At 42.4% G+C, this 18,811-nt stretch overlaps 3 protein-coding genes across 4 annotated transcripts; 1 reads left to right on the top strand and 2 right to left on the bottom strand.

Annotated features, from left to right (window-relative positions):
- Window positions 1–410: 410 nt before the first annotated feature.
- faua (FAU ubiquitin like and ribosomal protein S30 fusion a) lies at window positions 411–1,948 on the bottom strand. The gene is made up of 5 exons (XM_035144398.2): window positions 1,838–1,948; window positions 1,271–1,352; window positions 990–1,134; window positions 765–820; window positions 411–634 (listed from the first exon to the last, which is right to left on the bottom strand). The coding sequence occupies exons 2-5, from the start codon at window positions 1,343–1,345 to the stop codon at window positions 509–511; spliced, it is 402 nt and encodes a 133-aa protein (XP_035000289.1). The 5' UTR covers window positions 1,346–1,352; window positions 1,838–1,948; the 3' UTR covers window positions 411–508.
- A 457-nt stretch (window positions 1,949–2,405) lies between these two features.
- prpf39 (PRP39 pre-mRNA processing factor 39 homolog (yeast)) lies at window positions 2,406–9,711 on the bottom strand. 2 transcript variants are annotated; one of them, XM_035144105.2, is made up of 15 exons: window positions 9,558–9,711; window positions 8,118–8,558; window positions 7,429–7,625; window positions 7,195–7,320; window positions 6,875–6,993; window positions 6,536–6,703; window positions 6,042–6,222; window positions 5,520–5,627; window positions 5,257–5,421; window positions 4,688–4,814; window positions 4,265–4,533; window positions 3,805–3,989; window positions 3,632–3,715; window positions 3,318–3,432; window positions 2,406–3,060 (listed from the first exon to the last, which is right to left on the bottom strand). In XM_035144105.2, the coding sequence occupies exons 1-15, from the start codon at window positions 9,568–9,570 to the stop codon at window positions 2,974–2,976; spliced, it is 2,385 nt and encodes a 794-aa protein (XP_034999996.1). In that variant the 5' UTR covers window positions 9,571–9,711; the 3' UTR covers window positions 2,406–2,973. The 2 variants fall into 2 exon arrangements, with proteins under 2 accessions (XP_034999996.1, XP_034999997.1); XM_035144106.2 differs by having other exon boundaries at window positions 3,641–3,715.
- Window positions 9,712–11,890: 2,179 nt separating this feature from the next.
- arf6a (ADP-ribosylation factor 6a) lies at window positions 11,891–14,694 on the top strand. Its single transcript, XM_035144137.2, has 2 exons — window positions 11,891–12,066; window positions 12,199–14,694. The coding sequence occupies exon 2, from the start codon at window positions 12,834–12,836 to the stop codon at window positions 13,359–13,361; it is 528 nt and encodes a 175-aa protein (XP_035000028.1). The 5' UTR covers window positions 11,891–12,066; window positions 12,199–12,833; the 3' UTR covers window positions 13,362–14,694.
- The last annotated feature ends 4,117 nt before the right edge of the window (window positions 14,695–18,811 follow it).

The raw sequence follows: 18,811 nt of genomic DNA, 5'->3' as shown, positions 1-18,811 counted from the left end.
ACTTTACCTTGCTTCTATATATATATACCACAAAATGGTAAATGTTTACCTCAGCAAAGGTCCGTCAGTTTGAGATAACTGAACCATGAAACCTGGAAGGAAAGTCCGTATGAGTCAGGAAAGAACCTTTTAAATTTTAGTGTAGATCTGGGGACAGATGCAGTAGTTCTCCATCTTAACATGGTGACTTTTTTCCCCACAATCATGGTATTGAATGTTAAATCCTACATATTCAGATATTTATGAATCTGTACAAGTTAGTGCAGCTGGCTTGAATTTGAGGGCACTATTGGGCCTTGGCAGAGGTATGCACTCTACTTAGTGCCATTCTAGTTTAATAAACTGCTGTAAGCTAAGCTACTGGTTTGAAAATAAGACTTCCATTGCAGGACACGTCACACAACATTCAGTTCTGTCCAAGCCAAATTTTATTCTGTACAGGATAACATTTAACTTGATAAAAACTGACAGGTGGTGATCACGCTTCTCCTTTGGGGCATTGAAGCATTTAGGAGTTGGCGTTGGGTCCCTTCTTCTTTCCGAAGGTGGGCACAACGTTCACAAAGCGCCGGTTGTACTGGATGCGACGCTTGGCACGGCCAGTCTTCTTCTTCTTCTTCTCCTGCTTTTCAACCTGGACAACGAGATGGCAAAGAGAGTCTTATTTTTCACATTCATGAGACAATCCCAAATGCAAGACATGTTGTAAATTAATAACATTTAAAATTATACTGGAACAGGACAGAAAACTAATGTCTCTTTACCTTGGGTGTCTGTCCCCTCACTTTTCCAGCACGGGCCAGAGATCCGTGGACCTTACCTGTTGTAGGGGAGAAAAGGAAATCATAGTCAGGACACGTCCAATAAGTTCTAAAGTTTAAAACCAACCTGTGGGGGCCACACCATGTGTGCCACTTGTATTTAAAATGGATGTGCATGTTCTCTTTGGTGGACAAACATGCTATTAAGTGTTGCGTTAGTGAACTCACCTCCCAGCAGCCTGCCAGCTACATCCAGGGTGCAGTGCTCCAAGACTCCACAGGATGCCAGGGAGGAATCATCCTCCAGTGGGCACCCGGCAAGCAGAAGCACCTGATCCTCGACCAGGAGACCCTCTAGATCCTGGACATGAGCCTGAGAGAGAAACCAGAGATACAGGTATTCTCATACACGTTTCCACATAAGAATTCAACTTGGGTGTTAATAATAAGCTGTTAAAAAATGACCAGGATATCTTAAAAGTCAACTGCACAACTTGTTGAGATTTTACCTTGATCTGTCCAACAGTTTCCTGTCCGGTCACCTCAAGGGTGTGAGTGTTCTGTGCACGCAAAAACAGCTGCATCTTGATGCTGGAAGAAAACACAAGGCCCAACGATTAAACATTGACTTTCATTTAAACATGTAATTGACGCGGAAATCAGCTCGTGGCTTTGGATTTATATGTGACAGCGAACAAGGACCCCCCCACCCCTAACCCGCCATGTATTTACCCTGTCTGAAAATAAGTCACATCAGAATGAAATTACAGCTACAAACATACACGAATGTGTATAAACGCTTTTCAAAAACTGAAAACTTGGAAACGGAAGAGAAGCAGAGCAACGTGCCGGGAACACACTTGTGTCTACGGGTATCGCGCTAATGCTATGCTAGCGTGGTTAGCCACATGGGGCACACGTTTCATAAAGCCGCATAAAAACACGTAATATAACCCGTAACTGCTCAAAATAAGATGTAACGTGATACGCGGTGACATACGTGTTATATTTGTCAACTTAAACCTGTCGGGGTTTGTCGAATTTAGGGTTTTTCTCTGAAAACGCACAGGCCTTACCTCGCTTGATGCTAGTCGATCAACGCTAGGCATAAAAAGGGCTGCTGAAGGGACCACACCGCGCATGTGCAGACATTACGTACTTCCGCCTCTGTAGCCACGCCCATCACAAGTTGAAGGGTGGTGCGTTTTGTTTGCGTGGAAAAAATCGGCAGTAATTCAATACTTCGCATTTTTCTGGTGATTTAAACTTTACCACACAAGCAGGTAATAAAATCAGAAGCTAAACGGAGGGTAAGAGACTATATAGCTGCTTTAGAATCACATGTTTGAGGTTTAAATGTACATTTTCATATTTATAAACCATGGGTCAGTTCCTTTACGTGACTCAGTAGAAAAGAAAAAAAACTCTTAACAATCGGTCATATGCAAATTTAACTTTACAATACTAGGTTTTCGCTCATATGCACATTGGACCATGTTAAAAATTCATTGCTTGTAGTATAAAAGTTTTATTCCAAAATACTTGATAGGATTGTCTGTGTAATGTCTCTTAAGAGCTCATGAGATCTTCAGCATTTATTTAACCCACACAGCAATAGTAAGAAAGATTAAATCAACGAGACAGTTCAGGATATTGTTGTCTTTATTAGGAAATCAAGTCAAAATAAAAAAAAAAAAAAGAGTAACTCTTCATGTTTTGTGGAAACAGAACCATGAAATATTAAAAATCTTTCAGTTTGAGAAGGGGAAACATGACTCAGAGGTACACACATGAAGGTCTCCTTTACAAGTTTAAACACAAAGAAAGAGACCAAACTAAGTCATCCAATCTAAAAAAATTAAAAAGCCTTCGTAACAGGGAAAATATAACTCTGCCTTCACAAATAACATGCATTAAGAACACCCAAAATAAAGCACCTCCATTGTTGGAGATGATCATTGCAAGTTATATTATATTAAACATGAATGCCATGGAGGGCCAAGTCTATTCTACTCCAACCAATAGCTACAAAGTGTAATTTAACTGATGAGCACACTCGAAACCAGAAAGGAGGAACAAATCGGCTGCTGCAAGTCTGTGGTTGGGTTGAAATATCCATGACACCCTGTGAAGAAGCCCTGTTCAGTGATGTAGGCAGGTCAGAAAGGATGATTTCCTCTGAGTCTCCGACTTCAGGTCAGGATTTTGTTCATCATGTTGGAGGAGGGGGGTAGTACTGGTTATACTGGGGGTATTGGTTGTACTGCCCCCAGGAGTTCTGTCCCCAACCGCCATATTGCTGATGAAAAGGAGAGAAAAAGAGAAGAGTTGAGAACATACAGTTGATCAGCTCGAGAGTTTGAGACACAAATCGAAACAAAGTGAAAAAAAGTCCAACATTTTACGGGCAGTCCACCCACATTTATTCATTTTCTGCCACCACTGCTAAAAAGAATATCCTAGAGGATACACTGTAAAATAAAGTAAATGGCCATATATGTTCGGTGCGACAAAAAAGGAAAGTAAGGAAACCTTGGACTTGGGTATGAGACCTACCTGATACCAGTTGTAGTTATAAGCCGAGTTGTTTGCCTGCGCGTCTGTCGCTGCATTTGCTGCACCCGCGGAACTGTCATCCACACGTTGTTTCTTGGAATCAGGTTCCTGAGAGCTGCGGACGAAAAGATTTAAGTTAGTAAATTCTCTTGTAAAGAAGGTCACCATGAAATATCGCCTGTTACATTACTGTGACCCAACCAGTAACTACAGACAACTGGTCAAACTGCTCAAAAATATTTTCCAAGAGTGATAAGTTACTTGAAAGAATTGTGAAAATTGTGATGTGACCCAAGCCCTGTTCCCATATCCACCTGTCATACCCGTTCTCCGCTTTCCGCTTCGTGGGTTCACTTTCTTTCAGTAGTTTCTGCTGTTCGTCATATGCAGCCACAAGCCTGAGAGATGTAAAAAAAATAAATAAGAATGAATACTTATGTGTATATTTATAACACACACTATTTTAAATTTAACAAAAGAAACTCACACATTGATGTCGGTGCCAAAGTCCTCAAGGAATTCAACCTTGCGCTGGGAGAAGAGGAGGCGAGATTCCAGGGGCATCTGACTGTTCAAGGCTCGGTCGAAACAAGCCAAGATCTCTGCCTGGTTCTGCGTCACGTCCCCACTGTACTCCAGCTCAAGCAGGTTTAGATACAGTTTTGGACTCGTCTGTAAAGGCAGAAGAGGAGCAAGGAAATTCACTTGTTAAATTGTACAGATTCAGGCAGTGCAATCATGTTGACTTCATTCTGAACAAAGTAAATAAAAATAAAAACATTTAAAATGACAAAATCCATCAGTAAGCAGTGCAAACCCCATCATGACAAAATTACTCTTATTAATCGGTTTTCCCTTACAGTAACGGTCTGCAGATTTGTTCAGCTCCTAAACCTAAAGCCAAATCCACCATGTTGGTATGTAGAGTTGACCGACTAGTTCCTCACCTGGTCTTTTTCGATAGCATCCAGCAGCACCTTCCTGGCTTTGCTCAGACTTTTCTGCACCTTCATCAGCTGCCTCGCCAGCTTCACAGCATAGAAAGATGTCTCGGAAACGGCCTCCGCAGAATCCATGGCCTCCCTTAACAGCACCTCTGCATCCTCCAAATTACCGTGGCGACGCTCGAGACTGACCCTCCGAAGGCGCACCATGGCCATACCTGGGACTGCCACTTCCAGGGACTTCAGAATGTCACGAGCCTCCTCCACTTGGCCTGAGCAAATAGAACATGAACTCAAGTCAAAATACTGTAATTTTAGGTTTTTGGACCACATGTCACTTTGCACATGTTAAGTTCCTCATCGTCTCCTTGGTTAATTTGACTGCTAAGTTCAATATGCATGTTAGTTTGACTGAGTGTCACTCACCCTGCTGCTCCTCAAAGGCCGCCCACAGCAGGTGGATGGCAGGTTTCTTGGGCAGGTGGATGTTACACGCCTTCTTGTAGACATGTCTCACACATTCAGTGCTGTAGCTCTCTACATATTTTGCATACTTGAGTGAGAAAGAGAAAGCGAGTTGGAAAAAGTGCAGGAGAGGACAGAGAAAAAAAGAATAGAGGAGAAAGAGAGGCAAAAGAGACAACACATTTTAAATCCACATTTTCAGTTGACAGAAACACTGAATTTCTTCATTGACAAGATCGTTTTTAGAAATTTTCTGTGTAAACCCATCAGCACCTTCATGGAACCAATTAGATAAGTTTCTGTAAGGTAGTGGGAGACGAAGAAGATGCAACGTAGTAGTTGGCAAATGCTGCAGTCAAATCTTGTGTGGCAAGCTGGCCATCCCCTAATACAACAGATACAGTCACATATCAACGTTACACGCAAAGAGAGTGCAGGACGATTTACTTTGTCGATGTGATTATCATCGTTGATGAGGGGGAAGTGCAGGGAGGAATCGGGAATGAGAGAGGGGTTAGCGGTGACTTTACCTTGGTCCAAAACTCTTCGTAGAGAGAACAGGCAACGAGGCATCGTTCAAACAAAACGACCACGCGCTCCGGAGACCCATTTTCAATCTCAAAGTCCAGGTACTCCTTCCAGTTGTTCAGCTGGGTCTTCTCTAAGGCTTTGACATGGAAGTATGGTCTCTTAATCTATAAAGACATACAAATTAATTATTGTTATACAGAGGCAAAAATACAAAGAAAAACATTTACAATAATTAACACTGTGGTGGCGAAAAGACACATACCCCTTCCTCGAAGGCCCAGCGCTTGCTGACTTCATGTTCATTGTGGTTGAATACTTCCTGCCGAACCTCGATGACTTTGTGGCGCATATTCTCGATCTCTGTCACTCTCTACATAAAAACACACAAAAAAAAAGGTCAACACTGTCATGTGTACTTCAGATTCTCCACTTGATGTAAAAACTGCTAGACCTGCAGCCAAGAATTTACATCACCATGAGCTTGCCAGACACAAGAAGCCTGCAGAGGGGAGAGTATGTATGCACCCAGCACATCAGCCTCTGGGTGCAGGTGCTGGGATCAATGGGCCTCAGGTCATCCTTTTAGATTTAAGACGAGTCTCTGATTGGAAGCCACCTTGAATCCCCACTGGCATTCATTGGCTTGGCTGCTGACATAAAAACACCCCTTCAAACCTGAACAAATGTTTCTTTCTATTTCATCAAGTTAAGCTCCTACTATCCCCTACCTGCAACAATTTTGCTAAATGCGTCACCCCTCCAGGACTAGAAGTTGGATTTCTACCTTTGCAGGATCAGCAAGATCGTCTGTTCCAGGTGGTAGCTCCTCCTCAGCAGCAGGCGTCTCTCCATCGCTGCCGACCATCGACACAAGGCTGGATTTAGAGAGCTCAAGCCTCATCTCGATGAACTCCTTCTCTGACAGGAAGTGTTTAGGGTTGTTGTTCTGCACATGATCTTTGAAGCTGCAAAGTTTGAAAAGGCAAGTTTATTTGTATCGCACATTTCAACAAGGCAATTCAAAGTGTAGATAAAGATTCAACTCAAAAATTTTAATAGAGTATTGTATTTTAATCTAAATGGCTTAAAGGAAAAAGTTCTCCGATTTGTTTTTGTATGGAGCTGAGTGCCCCAAAGAGCAAGCCATATTCACAAAAATGTTCTTGCAAAAATAAATATTTTTTCATCTCAGAAGATCCTGCAACTCTGGTGCTTGGAGCTGATAAAAATCAGACACAACATGACTGCAACCACCATCTTCTTCTTCTTTCCCCTTACCTCTGAAAGTGCTGGGAATATAGCTGGGTTGGGATGCCCAAGATGCGATCATAGACAGCAGTGACATTTGCCAGCTTCTCTTGCTCCGTCTCCCAGCTGATGAAAGACTCCCACAGACGGTCTGAGCGGAAGTCTGTGCCTGCTGCAAGCACCGACTGTTCATAAGTACTGATGGTAGAAAATGAAGAAAAGATTATAAAAATTATATTTGATGTTTCAAAAGGGCCAAATACTGTTAAAAAACCATCAATGTGTGGTTAAATTCGATTATTTACACATAAAGATAGGGCCATTTAGATTTTAGCTTTAGGTTCTGTTGACGTGATGTGTTTTACTTACGCTCGAATGTGTCCCTCCGTCTCTGGGTCTATAGGGTCTGAGTTCTCCTTGATGTAGGCCAGGTAGTGCAGCCACAGGTCCACACTGAGAGGGATGGCCTGCAAGCCTCTTCTGTATACCTTGGCAGAGATGAAACAAAAAGCCTGTCAATGACTGGCGCTAATTTGCTAAAATTCTTATAAGATCTCTCTTTGCCCTTATAGCTTAGTATCTTTAATAACTGCACAACAAGAAACTATTTGACCAGACAATCAAAAGGTAGAAAAAATACAATATAAAGGCAATAAATGTGTGTATGTCCTAATAATGTGTATATTTACCTCTTCTGCAACCTGCACATTGCCGTGCTTTTTCTCGATATCTGCATACTTCTTCCAGTAGCCATAGCAGTAGGGATAGCGTAGGAAGAATAAATCAAATGAAGTTCTCACAGATTCAAGGACGTTCTGCAATGAGAGAAACCAAAAAGATTCACAGAAAGAGGTTATGTAAAAGTTCAACTTTAGAAATGTTTAAACTAAACATACTTTAATAATCTCTCTATTTTATTTTACCTCTTGCTCCACATACTGCAGCAAGTAGACCCAACCATTGAAGTCTTCTGGGTTCTCCTCGCAGCCTTTAAAGAGTTTTTCAAACTCACTGGGCAGCGGTGGCTCTGGAGCAACAGTCGCTTCTTCTTCTGTTGTCTCTTTGGATGGTTCTTCCAGCTCCATGCCATCCTCTGTAACCTGTGGTGCCTCGGTCCCATCTGAAGAAGGTATTGGGCAAATCAATTAGTTGCACTAATGGAGGTTAAAATACTTTACACTTGCTATTATGTGACCAACAGTGATACTCTTATTTTTACCAATAAATTACACTAAGTGCAAAAACAAAATAAAAATGTTGACACTTTTTCAAAAACCCTATGGTGCAGTTTTTATAGAATCATACTAAGACTGAACTTTATTGCAGTAAAATCTGATGTGTTTGAGAAACAAATGAACAGTGCCTCATGTGTTTGGTCATGTGACCAATAGCATTGTTTAGAGTAGCTGCTAAACACTTCAGTTGAGTGTATTATTGAAGAGGGATCTCCTTTAGAGAACTAGTTAGTCATGATCAACACTAAATCTTACTTTTGTTGCACATCTTTCTTATGGTTAAACTAAGACCAACTTCATAATAACTAAATACCAAATCTTCTATTTAATCTCCCTCCAGCAATCAATAAAGTAATCCATCAATCTATGTTAATCACCTTGACTGCCATCTTGTACAGTAGCACTTGGCTCCACACTCATCTCTTGGCATTCTTGCTCAGCATCCACAGACTCTGCTTTGTGCTCTGGTGGCTGTTCTGGTGGCTGTTCTGGTTCTTCTGTGGGCTGTGGCGGCTGCTCCTCTTGGAGAAGCTGAGCACTGGCGAGCTGAAACTGCTCGACGGCCTTCTCCACAGATCCCAGCTCTGTAGAATTCATCTCCTGAGTTGGTTGCTGTGGTTCCCCAGCACCATCCTCGGACGCATCAGAGTCCTCAGGCAAGATGGTTGTGAGTGGCTCTGGAGCAACTTGGCCCAGGGACCATTCGGCAGTTTGGCCTAAAACAGGAAGTTCAGGAAGAAAAGCATCCCCATTGCTCTCCATGGCAGTGGACTCAGTGTCCAGCATTCCAGTAAGGGTGTTGTCTGAGAGGTGCAGGTCTGTTGAAAAGCAGGTTGGATTGGTCATGTTAGGTTTTATGAGCACACACAAACAGAGCCGAATTTGACCACATTGTAATAATTTACCACCAGTCAGCACCTCAAAAAGCACAAAATGTAGATAAAGAAGTTTCCAGAACTTGTGTGGTATAGGAACATGTTTTACTCATGCTATCACATTTCATAATTTCATGATCGTCACGTGATACGCATCATACGAATTGTACGTTCATATCCTGACGCGTGTTTTATATTAACTTGCAGAAGCTCATATTATCATCAAACATTGACTATAAGTTCCCTCCACACCATAAGAGGTCACCCGGGCAGAAGCAGCTGCTGGTGCAACAGGATACTTCCTTGTTCTAACATTAAAACAGACGACAGCTTACGGGTAAATCCCCATTAAGCTACTAAAAATAATGTAACCACGTGTTCGGTTACTTAAATAACAGAACGCGCAGCTGCTTAACTTCACAGCAAAGGCCCGTAGCTTCTTCGGTTGGAATCGGTAAATGTTAGCTTTAGCGTTAGCTCGAGCCCGTGTTTGCACCCGGGAGGTTGTTTGCATAATCAAAGTTCAATCTGAAGTTGGGCCTCAACTCCTGTTTCACCGACACCCATCGCAGCACTAGTGACCAGAGATTAGCGTTAGCCTCGCAACAGCCTTCGTCAAGTATCGGGGAAACGTAATAAAACTAAAGACGTTTTATAGCCTTAACTAATATGTTCGACTCAGCTAGGCGACACGTTATAATATAATCAGAGCTTGGTAAACTCAGAGTAAACTAGCCACATAACCAGAACTACAGCGTGCTAGGCATTTGCCTACATGTCCAGTTGATAGACGGCACCCGCGGCTCCTCCACGTTAGCTAGCGGGCTAGCGCTGGCAACGGCTCTAGCAACGTCTCGTAGCTAGCGTTAGCTCTGTTGAATCAACACATTTCTAGTCTCCCTACATCCACCACACGAAGCATTAAGGGTTCGTGGATCTTACCAGTATCTTCCATGGAATTCTGACCGGCGGTGAGAACTTGCGTGCGGCTCCCGAAGTCACTTTATCTAACCTACGACGTGCAGGCGTGCTCCGGCTACCATTCTTATCAAGTTGAGGAAGCGCTGAGGTGGAGAGTGCGCATGCGCGGTCCGACGCCCGCCAACCTGTGGGTACGTGTGTGCGCGCGCGTGTTCGACTTTCTGATCAGTTTTGAATTCAGCACGAAGGTCACGAGACAAAAGAGGAATTTAAGAATTAAAATAAGAGGGTTCCGTTATTTTAACCTGCAAAAGATAGAGGTGTGTACAGTTGGGAGATATTTAGAATGTACAGCTTTAAATGTCTGAAATATGTAGATATATTTTCATCATTTTATTATATTTATTTGGTATTATATTATATTTATAAGATAAGATAAGATAAGATTGAATAATCCTTTATTAGGCCTGCTATGGTGAGATTTACTGTGTTATATACAAACACAAGCAACTAAAAACTAACAATTGAAATATGTACAAGGTAAACGATATATATAAACAGTGTAACAGTACTGCACATGGCTGATTATAAATCATTTATATATCATATTTATATATACTTAGGCTTATTCTATACAACCTTAAGTACATAAGCTATAAGCACTCTAATATAAACAGTGTAACAGTACTGCACATGATTATATATTATTTATATATATATACTCAATTCTATACTACCACATACAGAACATACAGAGCTACTCAAACACTGGATTGGATAATTTTACATTGACTACAAGGAAATTACATTGAACCGTAACAGTAATTATAATAGACTTTTGTATTTTTACTCCTAACCTTAATGTTATCTTGTCTAAATGTTTTAGATCATTGATGTTTAGAATACAACATAATGTCCCTGTCGTTTTACAATTGCTTATATCACAATAACAAGCAGGCTAACTTTGTATTATAGGCATATAAGCTGATACCTTCAATGAGAAATTAACTTATCAACATCAAATGTCACACTGTATCTTTATTATACATCATGCTCTTAATATTTACTATTGTACAGATGATTCTGATAATACAGTTTGGTTTGGGAAATTCCCTTTGTATGTAGGTAACTTCTACAAATGTTCATAATGAAACACTGTAGTTCCTCAGTCCCACTCACTCACAACCTCCACGTCACAGCCTGATCATACAGGGACGTTTTGAATGAATGGCAGAACGTGTGGGAAACACCATGAGTAAAAACCTCCTGAGCTGAGAGGATCTGCTAAATCCGCACCTCTGCTTCATGTGTACAGATGTGTGGGTGATTCATGAGCCACATGTAGCATCAGAGGTGATTAAATTCACTCTGAAAGCTCAAATGGCGTCAGCAGCAGCTAATGGGGCCGCGCTGCAGCTCACTGCGTTTACAGCGCGCATGCGAAATGGCGTATGGTGCTTTAAAGTGTCGTCGTAATTCTGAAGACTTCATTCCCATGCAACTGCCCGCTTTGTATCGAGGCATTTTGATCTATGCAGTATTTCATTATGATACATTTTTAAGTTTACAGTATGACTAAACCGCATTCCCCTGATTTTAACTCATTCTAGCTTTTATCATTGAAATACATTTCTGTCACACTTTCAGGGTTTTTATTATTCAATTTTTTCTTTTATGTCTGTTTTTTTACTTGTTTTATGTTCTTTAATGTAATTTTACTTCTGTGTTTTTTTCATTTATAAAGCACGTTGTAACTATGTTTTTTAATAAATGATTATTGTTGTTGTTGTAAATTATTTCAATCATTTTTTATTTAAAAATAATACATTCAGAACTGAACTGATTGCAGTTCACAAAGTGATATTTTTCTTATCCACCAACTTTATTAATCAGCACCAAAAAGCTATCAGAAATAATCCAACGGGTAAAATAAATACAGTGATACAATATATATAGATTTATAGCAAAAAGTCAGTAACTAACCAAGTGTAAACACTGTAAAACATTTTTTTAAATAAATAAATATTAATATTAACGGTTAAATAGTTTTGAACATCAACCTGCCTGGGACTGCAGATGAAATTAGTCTAAGAGACTAACTCTGGTACATTTATATGAACCATTGTGCTCATCCTAATTAATGTGCACTGTCCCCTTTTAAATAAATAAAAAGTTTAAAAAATATATATATTTACGCTATTCAAACTTTTAACTATTACATACTATTTTAAAAATAAAATAAAATGAAGTAAAATAATGTAGAGGTATGTTGGAGAGATACATTTTGAAAAAACACTTTAGTAGTAAATCTTCCTCAAATGTCCGAGCTCACACTGTGTCCCTGAACGCCTCGGCGGAGTGTGTGTAGAGGAAGTGGCGGCTGATCCGGGTCCGCACCTTTTCCGGTAACACAGCCCCGCCACAGCTCGACTGAACGGCCGCAGAGAGAGAGGGAGGAAGAGCGACGGAGAGAGCGGCAAGAGCGGGGAGAAACGGCCCGGGGACGGAGGGGAGATCGCCGCGAACGCAGGTAGTCAACCCGCTTCTCTGTGTTCCCCGCCTCTGTTCGGCTTTTCCGGCCGCGGAGGGGTGAATTTGTCGGACCCAAAGTTGCTCCGTGTACTAACACCCCTCCCTTCTCCGGACCGCTCTTGTGTCACAGGGGGAAGAGGAGAAGAAAGTCGGATGAATCAATGACCTTTTGGGGAGCTCTTCCTCTGGAGGTCCCGCGGCAGAAACGCACCGGAGTGCTCGTGAGAAGAAGGGGGGAAAAACCCGGGGCTGTGAAATCCATCGACTGGATTTGAGTGAAGGCAAGTGTGGAGCTGCCGAAGGAGGAAGTGGGAACCCGGGCTCAGGACTGGGCCTGATTCACCTACTGAAGGCTTCTGGTGGACATCTCCAGCAGATCCGCCTGGTTCCTGAAGGAGAAATAAGTCCTGTAATGTGGCCTCAGCTGCTCTGAAGCCGTCGGGGGATGCACATTTTTTTTTTTTTAACCTCTTCCAGTGGATCATGAAAATATATCCCCACCCAAATCTACCAGGGCTCCACACACGCTGCTCACAGTGAGTCACCATCTCAGGTCACATCACCTCAGTCCAACACAATTGTACAACTCAAACTTGAAAGTCAGCACCTTTTGAATACTGACACTTGTGTGAGCCCACCGCGGCCGTCACGTGGAAGGCTCCCAGCACACACTGACACTCTGACCTCTCCCACTTGGACTGTGTCTCATTAGAGAAGTGATTTTTTTTTTTTTTTAAACCCAAGTATTTATGCACAGCAAACAACATGGGCAAAATCCTGTCAAAGATCTTTGGCAACAAGGAGATGAGAATATTGATGCTTGGACTTGACGCCGCCGGCAAGACGACCATCCTGTACAAGCTGAAGCTGGGACAGTCGGTCACCACCATCCCCACGGTGGGCTTCAACGTGGAGACCGTCACCTACAAGAATGTGAAGTTCAACGTTTGGGACGTGGGTGGGCAGGACAAGATCCGGCCCCTCTGGAGACATTACTACACCGGCACCCAGGGCCTCATTTTCGTGGTGGACTGTGCCGACAGGGACAGGATCGACGAGGCCAGGCAGGAGCTCCACCGCATCATCAACGACCGGGAGATGCGGGACGCCATCATCCTGATCTTCGCCAACAAGCAGGACCTGCCCGACGCCATGAAGCCCCACGAGATCCAGGAGAAGCTGGGCCTGACCCGGATCCGCGATAGGAATTGGTACGTTCAGCCCGCGTGTGCGACCACGGGGGACGGACTATGCGAAGGCCTCACCTGGCTTACCTCAAATTACAAATCTTAATGTTGCTCCCACTTCACCAGCCTGGACACTTGGAGACAAAAAAAGTAGCTGAGAATGAAAACACGAGTAAGAAAAAAAAAGAAAAAAAAAATGCAATCTGAAGCAATTAATACCACAACCTCTCTTCTGAGTATATCAAAGAGAGTAGCAATTATAATTTGTTTTATTTTCCTTTCCTTTTCTTTTTTTTGATAATGATGACTTCACTATAACCCCAGATTTCATTTAAACAATTGTTTTACGCCTGGCTTTTCTTTTAGTTTGCTTTGGTTCACATTCTGTATAATCAGTACTGTCTAAATATACATTAAGCTTCATTTCCAGCTCGTATTGCAAATACTTTTATTGATTTCCTCCTTTTTGGTATCATTTCGGGGACTTTGGGACACACACTTACCGTTTCGCCCCCACCCTGCCCGCTCAGCTCTCATTCAGTATTCTCACGACCCAGCTACATATCCAAAGGATGGGGGTGGGGGTGGGGGGGGGACGTCCAGAAACCATCGCCTATAGCATCAGCATATCACCTTTGTGGCTCAAACTGCCTCTGCAACGTGTAAGAATGTGTACTGTGGATATGTTAGGACCTCGAAGAAGAAGAAAAGAAAAAAAAATTAACTGTTTTCATATCTGATTGTACTGGGATGAATGAGGAAACGTGTTAGTACTTATTTCCTGTGCAGTGATACATCCATCATGTCGGCTGTGGCGGTTTGTTTTCAAAGACACTATGTGGACGCTGGATATTCACACACACTGTGATATGGATATATATTTTTGTTGTTTCAGGGGTGTCAACCTGTTACCACCAGTCTTATTATTATTGTTATTATTGCCTGTTTATTCTTTTCCTCTCAGAGCTTCCATTACTCTTGAGTATTTTGTAGTTTCAGCTGCCTTAGGAGGGGGTCACAGATGCCCCCTTCCCCAAAAAAAAATAAAAAAATCAAGACAGTTACTACAACAGAAGGTGTTCTCAAAATGCTGAGTTTGCACTTTGGGGAGGGTGTGTTGGTGCGTGAATGTGTTGGGTGGGTGTTCCGACGAGCTGGCTGTGCACCTTTTTATTTTCTGTGACTGACTTTTGGGCCCCAGCGAGTGTTTACGAATTTCCCAACCCCCCTGCCACCTCCAGTGTAGGTGCCTCAGTGACTGCTCCTCCTCCTCCTCTTCTTCTTCTTCTTTTTATTCCATCATCACCTGCCTGTAGAGGTAAAGGTCCTCCAACACCAGCCTTCTGTGGATTGTTTCTAGATACTGCTCTATTATTTTATTTTGTTCGCTTCCTTTTTCTCTGCTAATGAAATAATAAAAAAATATATCCAGATCAGAACAGAAGTGACGCCTTTTCAATGAGCAGCTGCAACGATTCGGTAATATTTCTTTTTTAAAGAAACCAGTTGAGCTGATGAAAGAGGAAGTGAGAGCTCAGAGCGTTATGATGGTTGAAAGAAGGGTTAGCTAGAGCGGGCTGTGAAGTGAAGTGATCCTCGGCCCGTTTCCTCTCTGAGCTCGTGTGTGTGTGTGTGTCATCAGCTCTGAATAAATGATGACTTCTCTGGTTTCAGGGTAGTGATTGTCAGGTAAACCGTGCTTTCTGAAAGTATCACTTTTATCCATCAGGGCGCGGACTCCATAGAGAACGTTTGACATTTTGAAACAAAGGAGGCAAATTAAAAAAAAGTATACATTGCTGGAGTCGGCCCAGTTCTTGTGCCATGAAAGATTAAAACTCAACAAATCTCTGCATTTCAGGTAGGAACAGGACACTCAGTGCTCTCCTGGTAATGGCTAACTTCACATTCCTGTTCAAACAAGGGTGCTGTCAAAAGTGAAGTGGCAACAGTTCAGTTCCGTAAGCAGGAAATGACACATTTAACACAAGCAGACTTCAACTGTCATGTTTAACTTGATGATAAAAATCGTACAATCTGGTTTAGAGTTGAATGAATTTGTGTTACTGAGAAAGCGACAACACCAGTGTCTTACTTCCCTTGTGCAACCACGGAGGTTATGGTGACAGCCTGGCAATCTGCCCTGGGTCTGCGAGTCACCCTGAGGCGCAGATCTGAGGTCGCGCCAACATTTCATTTCCAGCCATTCATTCATTTTTTTTAATCTGCCAGCTTTACTGTAGCACTGGGATTCATGTGTTTCTGAGCCATAAGGACAAGCCCAAGAGCTCTGTGTGGTGGTCCAGGTTTTACTCATGTTGTGGGGACCTAACACGTTCACACAGTCTCATTATGGGGACTTGTCTTTCTTACGGGGACAAAAATCAAGACCCCCCATAATGCAATTCATTACATTTTTAGGCAGGTTTAGGTTATTATTAGGTTAATGTTAGGTTTAATTTAATGTTTATGTCAAGACTAGGTTTAGGTTAGGTTTTGCTTACGTTTGGGTTAGGTCTAGGTTTAAGGTTAAGTCTAGGTTTAGGTTAATGTTAGTATAATGTTAGGTTTAGGTTTGGGATTGGTTTAGGAAAGTAGTAACTATGGTAAAATTTAGAGAAAGTCTCCATGAAATTAATGTAAGTCAACGTACTGTCCCCTGAAGTCATGGAGACGTGTGTGTGTGTGTGTGTGTGTGTGTGTGTGTGTGTGTGTGTGTGTGTGTGTGTGTGTGTGTGTGTGTGTGTGTGTGTGTGTGTGTGTGTGTGTGTGTGTGTGTGTGTGTGTGTGAGAGGTCATTCGATGAAAGGGTGTGGACTGTGTGACGTCACTGTGAAGTCAGGAGACGCTTGAAAGACAAAAGTAGTTGCCATGGGAAGTTGGTGGTTTAGGAGTGAGTAGAGTGAGTTACAGTAAATGTCAGGTTGTGTCTCAAACATAAACACACACAGGTGGAATCCTAACTCCTCTGGCTGACTCTTATGTGCTCAGCAGTCAGGTAATAATCACCCTCCAGTTTCATGAAAAGCTAAGTATTAAATTGACCTAATAGTGTTATTCTAGCTGAGGTTTCCGGACAGTCACTGTGCAGGAATGTTCTATCTCTGTATTTGCTGTGTTTGCTCATGTGCTGTTTGTTCAGTGGCTGTTGATGTGAAGTTTGACCTGTTGCTGTGCTGAAAGCTGCGTCCGGCATGAAGGACGCGGCCCAGGCAGATAAACTCAGACACCTCGCAGACTCAACAGACCTATTATCTGCCCCTGAACCCGGCACTGTCACTCTCAGGTCAGTTTCTTTGGAATCGGCAGCACCAGTTACAGGAATTTCCTGCACTTTCAGAGTGCGCTATTGTACTGAAAGCTCTCTATTTGAATAGTCGAGGGCAGTGCCTCAGTGGTGTCAAGTGTGATCTTGTTTGCTTTTGATTTTCCGTTGTGGAAACGTGAAAACTATAAGCGCTCTCTCATTTCTCAGGAGCAGTGGAAGAGTAAAAAAGGGAGAGCACGGCTCCGGATGTTACATCAGGTCTGAAACACTGCACATGTCACGGGGGCCCTTGTCCAGCTGTCACTGCCCTCAGCAGCAGATGCACTGCACACATTGGCTGGTGTCGAATGCTGCCAGGCTCACCTGTGGCCCTCACTTAAAGGATTTAACTGTTTGCTTTGTGTTCTCTTACTTAGGCAGGTTTGAAGTTTTCATGAACTAGTGCAGTTCCTGTTCTAAACCTGCCTGTTTGGAATGGGCCCGTTTGCTCCGGGGACACCTCAGAATTATCAGAATTGTGAGTCCTTCTCAAACAGTTCTTTGACGTTGTTTGAAGAGCTTTTTTATAAACAGTCTATGGTGCAGAGTGAAGTTAGAACGTTTCCCTTCATCCTACCTGGTTTATCTGTGAAGACTTTATAGTTTTATAGATTTGATAGTTTATTGATATTGAACATATCGCATCTCCAAATTGCACCATATTAGACACTGCATGTACCTGGGCCGCAACGACTACATGTGCCGAGTGTGAAGTCGATAAGATGAACGGCTTGCGAGACAGACAGGCGTTTGTGGGACATGTGCATGTACACGTGCTCCTGAGTAAGTAATTGCATAGACACTCATTCTCTTCCTGTCGCTGTCCAATCCTACACAATGACCCTGCGCCCTCACTGATGCAACTTCTCTTCCTTTCCTTCCTCTGCATCATCGTCATCGTCACCATCAGCAGTCACATCAGGCCTTCAGATGTGATTCACTCGTGTTTCCTGTGACCGGTCGCCAAGTGAAAGCTGCTGTAAAAGTGCTGGATTTGAATGAAAGCAGCCCCCTCAAGCAAAACTGCTTCGTTTTCTTTCTCGTTCAGTTTTAGCCCCGAGCGTTGTCGCCATTGTATTCTGTCTGGGTGGGGGGGGGTGGACTGGACTATTGTATGGCCTTTTGAACGGGGTAATTTCAAACAATACATTAAAAGGGAGCTCATTGGCAGTTCCTCTGTCTTTTGTTTACCCTGGGCGTTCCTCTTTGACTTTAATCTCACTTCAGCTCTTCATGAGTCAAAACCAGGAAACCATTGAACACAAACACAGAGGAGTCTGCTGCTCATATTTAATAAACCATCGCAGTACAACCTCTGACATGTGCTCTCTAGGAAAATCGGCTTTTACAGATGATGGCTCTGTGTCATGTCACTTTAAATCTTGTTAAAAGCAGTTTAAAAACTGTTATTATGACACTTGTAACAGTCATGTACTGTAGTGAGATAGCATGAGCACGTCTCTTCTCACACCTCCGGCAGTTCCTGTAGGTTTCTGCATCTATTAATTTTTATGCAACTCATTGAATGCAATGTAATAGAGTATGTTCACACTGTGGTATTGCTACTTGTACTTTAAAGTGAGGGATCCAAGTACATCAGCACATAACATTAGGGGGAAAAAATCACCTGATCTAAAATTTTTGAAAGGTTTGTTTATGAGTGACTGTCTGTACTTAAACAATTCAAATACCTCTGCCTAAGAGGTTATGTTTATCAACAGTCTGCATGTTGGTTTGTTTGATAGTAAGCAAGATCCTGCTAAAACTACAGCACGGATTTCCATGAAACTTGGTGGAATGATGTGGTATGGGTCAGGGAAGAACCCATTACATTTTGGTGCAGATCCAGGAATCTTTTTCACTTTCTTTAAGATTGTAAGATAGGGCGGTTTTTGTCATTTTTGTGAATTTCTTTAAAGTATTGTGCAGATCTGGATCATGGGCGGATACGGGAATTTATTTTTCACTTTCTATATGATGGGGACATAGGGCATTGGCCTTGGTGGAGGTAAGTGCTCTTCAAGGGCCCTTCTAGTTTGCTGGACATTTTCAGTGCATATTTAAAAAAGCTCTTCCTCATCACCTAGAGGAAGGAAACTCTAATTTGCTGTCATAATCCTCCTCTATGCACCCTTTCTAACACTGTATCCTCCCAATTGCCATGGGCAACAGGACAAAAAATAACATGACATAATAATAACACACCTTTCTGCCTAATCTTGAGCAAGCAATGATTGAGCAATTCATCA

This window comes from Hippoglossus stenolepis, chromosome 20 (genome assembly GCF_022539355.2).
Source record: "Hippoglossus stenolepis isolate QCI-W04-F060 chromosome 20, HSTE1.2, whole genome shotgun sequence".
NCBI lineage: Eukaryota > Metazoa > Chordata > Actinopteri > Pleuronectiformes > Pleuronectidae > Hippoglossus > Hippoglossus stenolepis.
The sequence above is the reverse complement of the archived record's forward strand: the minus strand, read 5'-3'. Positions and strand labels throughout refer to the sequence as shown.